Source organism: Drosophila suzukii, unplaced genomic scaffold (genome assembly GCF_043229965.1).
Source record: "Drosophila suzukii unplaced genomic scaffold, CBGP_Dsuzu_IsoJpt1.0 scf_12, whole genome shotgun sequence".
NCBI classification, from domain to species: Eukaryota; Metazoa; Arthropoda; class Insecta; order Diptera; family Drosophilidae; genus Drosophila; species Drosophila suzukii.
This window is the reverse complement of record NW_027255899.1, coordinates 1,098,188-1,101,351: the sequence shown is the minus strand read 5'-3', so window position 1 is coordinate 1,101,351 and position 3,164 is coordinate 1,098,188. Positions and strand designations below refer to the sequence as shown.

Below are 3,164 nucleotides of genomic sequence, written 5' to 3'. Positions count from 1 at the left end.
AACAGTATCAGTTTGACGTCCATGCAGACGCGGAGACCAAAACATAGTCGCAGATATAATACACTTGGTACCAGCGGATGGTAAATCTAGTACAGGAACGGTCCGACGATGAGGAATCCGTGCCATGGAAGCTGTTTATGGCCAAGGAACACCGACCGCGGGTGCTGTTGGAGTGCCATGACCAGCCGACGGCGGCCCCGCCCACCGTTACTACTGGCCAGGACTCTTCCGCGATGTAGCTAGATACGTCCGTAAGTGCGATACGAGTCAGCGGTATAAGGTAGGCCAGAACAAGCCGGCCGGTGAAATGTGCACCAGACAGATCAGTGAGCCCTTTGACACGATCTGTGCAGATTTTATTAGGCCCCTCCCGCGATCCAAGAGTGGGAATAGTATACTACTGGTATTTTTCGACGCATTTTCGAAATGGGTAGAATTGGTCCCTTTGAGAAAAGCCACCTCAGCCCAACTCGAGAAATCCCTTCGAGAGAGGATTTTGAACCACTTTGGGTTTCCTCGCGTTACAAGTCGGTCCTTCAAGGCTTTCTGCAAACAAGCCGGAATGGAAATCCAATATACCGCGCCCTACACTCCGCAGCAGAATCCAACTGAGAGGGCAAATAGAACCATTAAGACTATGGTCGCCCAATACATCAAAGAGAAGCATATGACCTGGGACGAGCTCTTGCCAGAACTAAATCAGGCTATAAACAGCAGCGTTTCAGACTCTACTGGGTTCAGCCCAGCCTTCATCGTTCACTGCATGGAGCCACGCCTCCCAGGGGCCCTGTACGATGAAGTCACGCCAGGAGACACAAACGCCGCTCGATCGCCTCTTGACAAGGCAGAAATGTTTCGAGACGTGTTTAAGCAAGTACAGGATAATACGCAGAGAGCTTTACAAGAACAGAGGAAACAATATGGTCTCCGCCGCCGCGCATGGAAACCCACGTTAGGATCTTTGGTATTTCTAAGACGACATCACTTGTCCAAGGCAGTGGACAACTTCGCCGCCAAGGTCGCGCCCAAATACGAAGGGCCATACAAAGTCGTCAAGTTTATCGCGCCCACAATAGTACGACTTCAGCAAGTCAACGGAAGACAACGCAGAACCGCAGCACTGGCCGACCTGAAAGAGGCAACCTATACCAGAGGAACCCAGGAATTAACACAACAGAGGCACGATGACCACGAAGATCCTGTGGATACCGTAGAATAAGCTATGAGCAATTTTCGAGACGGGACACTGAGAAAGGAGCCAACGCGGAGTTAGTGAGGGCCACTTGATGGGAGATGCGCCTTCCCAACGTCCTCCCTCCCCTAAGGGGGAAGAACTCCATGCTCCCAGTGCTGCACAAACTAACCCTGCGGAAAACTAACAACTAGTCCATCATGACCCGTCTAACTGCGTACAAAACGCTAGCTAGACCACTGTGGAAAACCGAAAACTAATCCATTGTCTCTTCACAGATCCGACGACGGGGAATTCCCCTGATTGGTGGCACAAGATCAAGTGCGTGGAGGAGGCCATCGGACCCTGCCCCGGATCCAAGGCCACGGATGCCGCGCTAGGCCGAAGTGTGCCCCACCTGTGGTCGCAGTGGAGGCCCTGAGCCCGAATGGCGTCCGGGAGGAGCTCTATCGCGAGATACACCGAGAGAGACGGTGGTGAGGAGCAACCGTGGGTACACCCTACACCTACACCCTACACCCTACACCCTACACCCATCAGCGCAGCAAGTCAGCCGTAGGCAACTGCGGCGAGCCAGCCGAGCCTGGCTGGAGGCGTTCCTCGAACCTACAAGAGGCGACGCCGATGAGGAGATGCCAACCCTGGTGGCAGTCGAGCAGTCTAACACCAAGGTTACAGCCACAGAGCCGGACGATGAAGTCGAAGGCCCCCATCCACCCATTTTCGCGAGCTGGGCGGAAGAGATGGATTGGATGGAGACAGACGCCCGGTACCCACGCAGGACCAAGCAGAAGCCGCACTGGTGCAGGACGCAGCGGCGTTGCGCAGCGACGACCGCTCCCGCCAATCAACACTGGAGGGCGTGGAGCGGATTGTCCCTTCACCACATTGGCGCAACAGGGTGGAGGGGAACCGCCTGCCGCGATCCCTTGTGGACCACATCTCACCGCAGGAACGCAGCGGACGTCGTGTGGACCGGAAGTTCCTCTTCCGAGCAGGGGAAGTGAAATTCCGGGTCCACATCAATAAGCGGGACGAGATCACCATTTCGCAACGCCCCCCGAAGTAGGAGGGGAATGTAAGGAACCGTACGGCTCCTCACAAATAGAAGTATGAGTAGATAAGTTTAGTATTAATCGTATTAGTAGATAAGTTCAGTATTAATCGTAGGTTAAGATTAGGCACGAACAGCCACACACGATAGTCAAGCGGAACACCCACCGCTAGCGAGCCAAAGCTCACCTCACACACACACAAAGCGCGAGAGCTCACCACGAAAAACTGGCACGCGCCAACTCCAGCCATAGGAGTGAGGGAGAGGACAATAGGATCGCGACATACACGGGGATTCGCACGCCAGCGAAATCATCCCCCGAAATCTGGCACACGCCAGGGGCCCGCTCAAGTGCGAGCGAGAGGAAGATAAGATCATGGAAGTTTCGAGAAAAACGGCTTCAAGACAAGAAGCTGGACACAAACTGGGAGTCAGTGATTTGCGAGTGGTCGATTGACACGGACGAACAAAAGTGAAGAGAGGCAGCGGTCGTTTTGACGCTGGCCCAGGCGAGTGGCGACAAAAGACCTTTCGAGGAGCAACGAGGAGTACAACAAGAACAAGACAAACCAACGGTCTTTTGACGCTGGCCCGGCAGGAGCAGCAGCAGCAGGACGAGGACAGGGACGGTGTAGATCTCCCGGTCCAGGACCAGCGGCGAGAAGATCTGCGCCGCAAGACAAGAAAACACACGCACCCGACGACGTGTGTGTGCAGGAGTGAGATGGGTGAGTGAGATGCAAGACCCGCACCGAGTGGCCACGAAAACTTCCAAGCCGGCCATCAACCACGTGTTTGGAAGGTTTTCCGATGTCGATGCGGTGTTACAAGGTTAGGGTAGGTTACAGACGCCCCTAGAATTATGTGTTCAAGTGCTAGATCTAGAAATTAAGGTACGAGAAAAATATGTAAGAAACT

General features: G+C 54.2%; 1 protein-coding gene across 1 annotated transcript; it reads left to right on the top strand.

Annotated features, from left to right (window-relative positions):
• The first annotated feature begins 562 nt into the window (after positions 1-562).
• LOC139354659 (uncharacterized) lies at positions 563-1,219 on the top strand. The gene has a single exon (XM_070998904.1). It carries the CDS (start codon positions 563-565, stop codon positions 1,217-1,219), a length of 657 nt encoding a protein of 218 aa, XP_070855005.1.
• Positions 1,220-3,164: the final 1,945 nt, after the last annotated feature.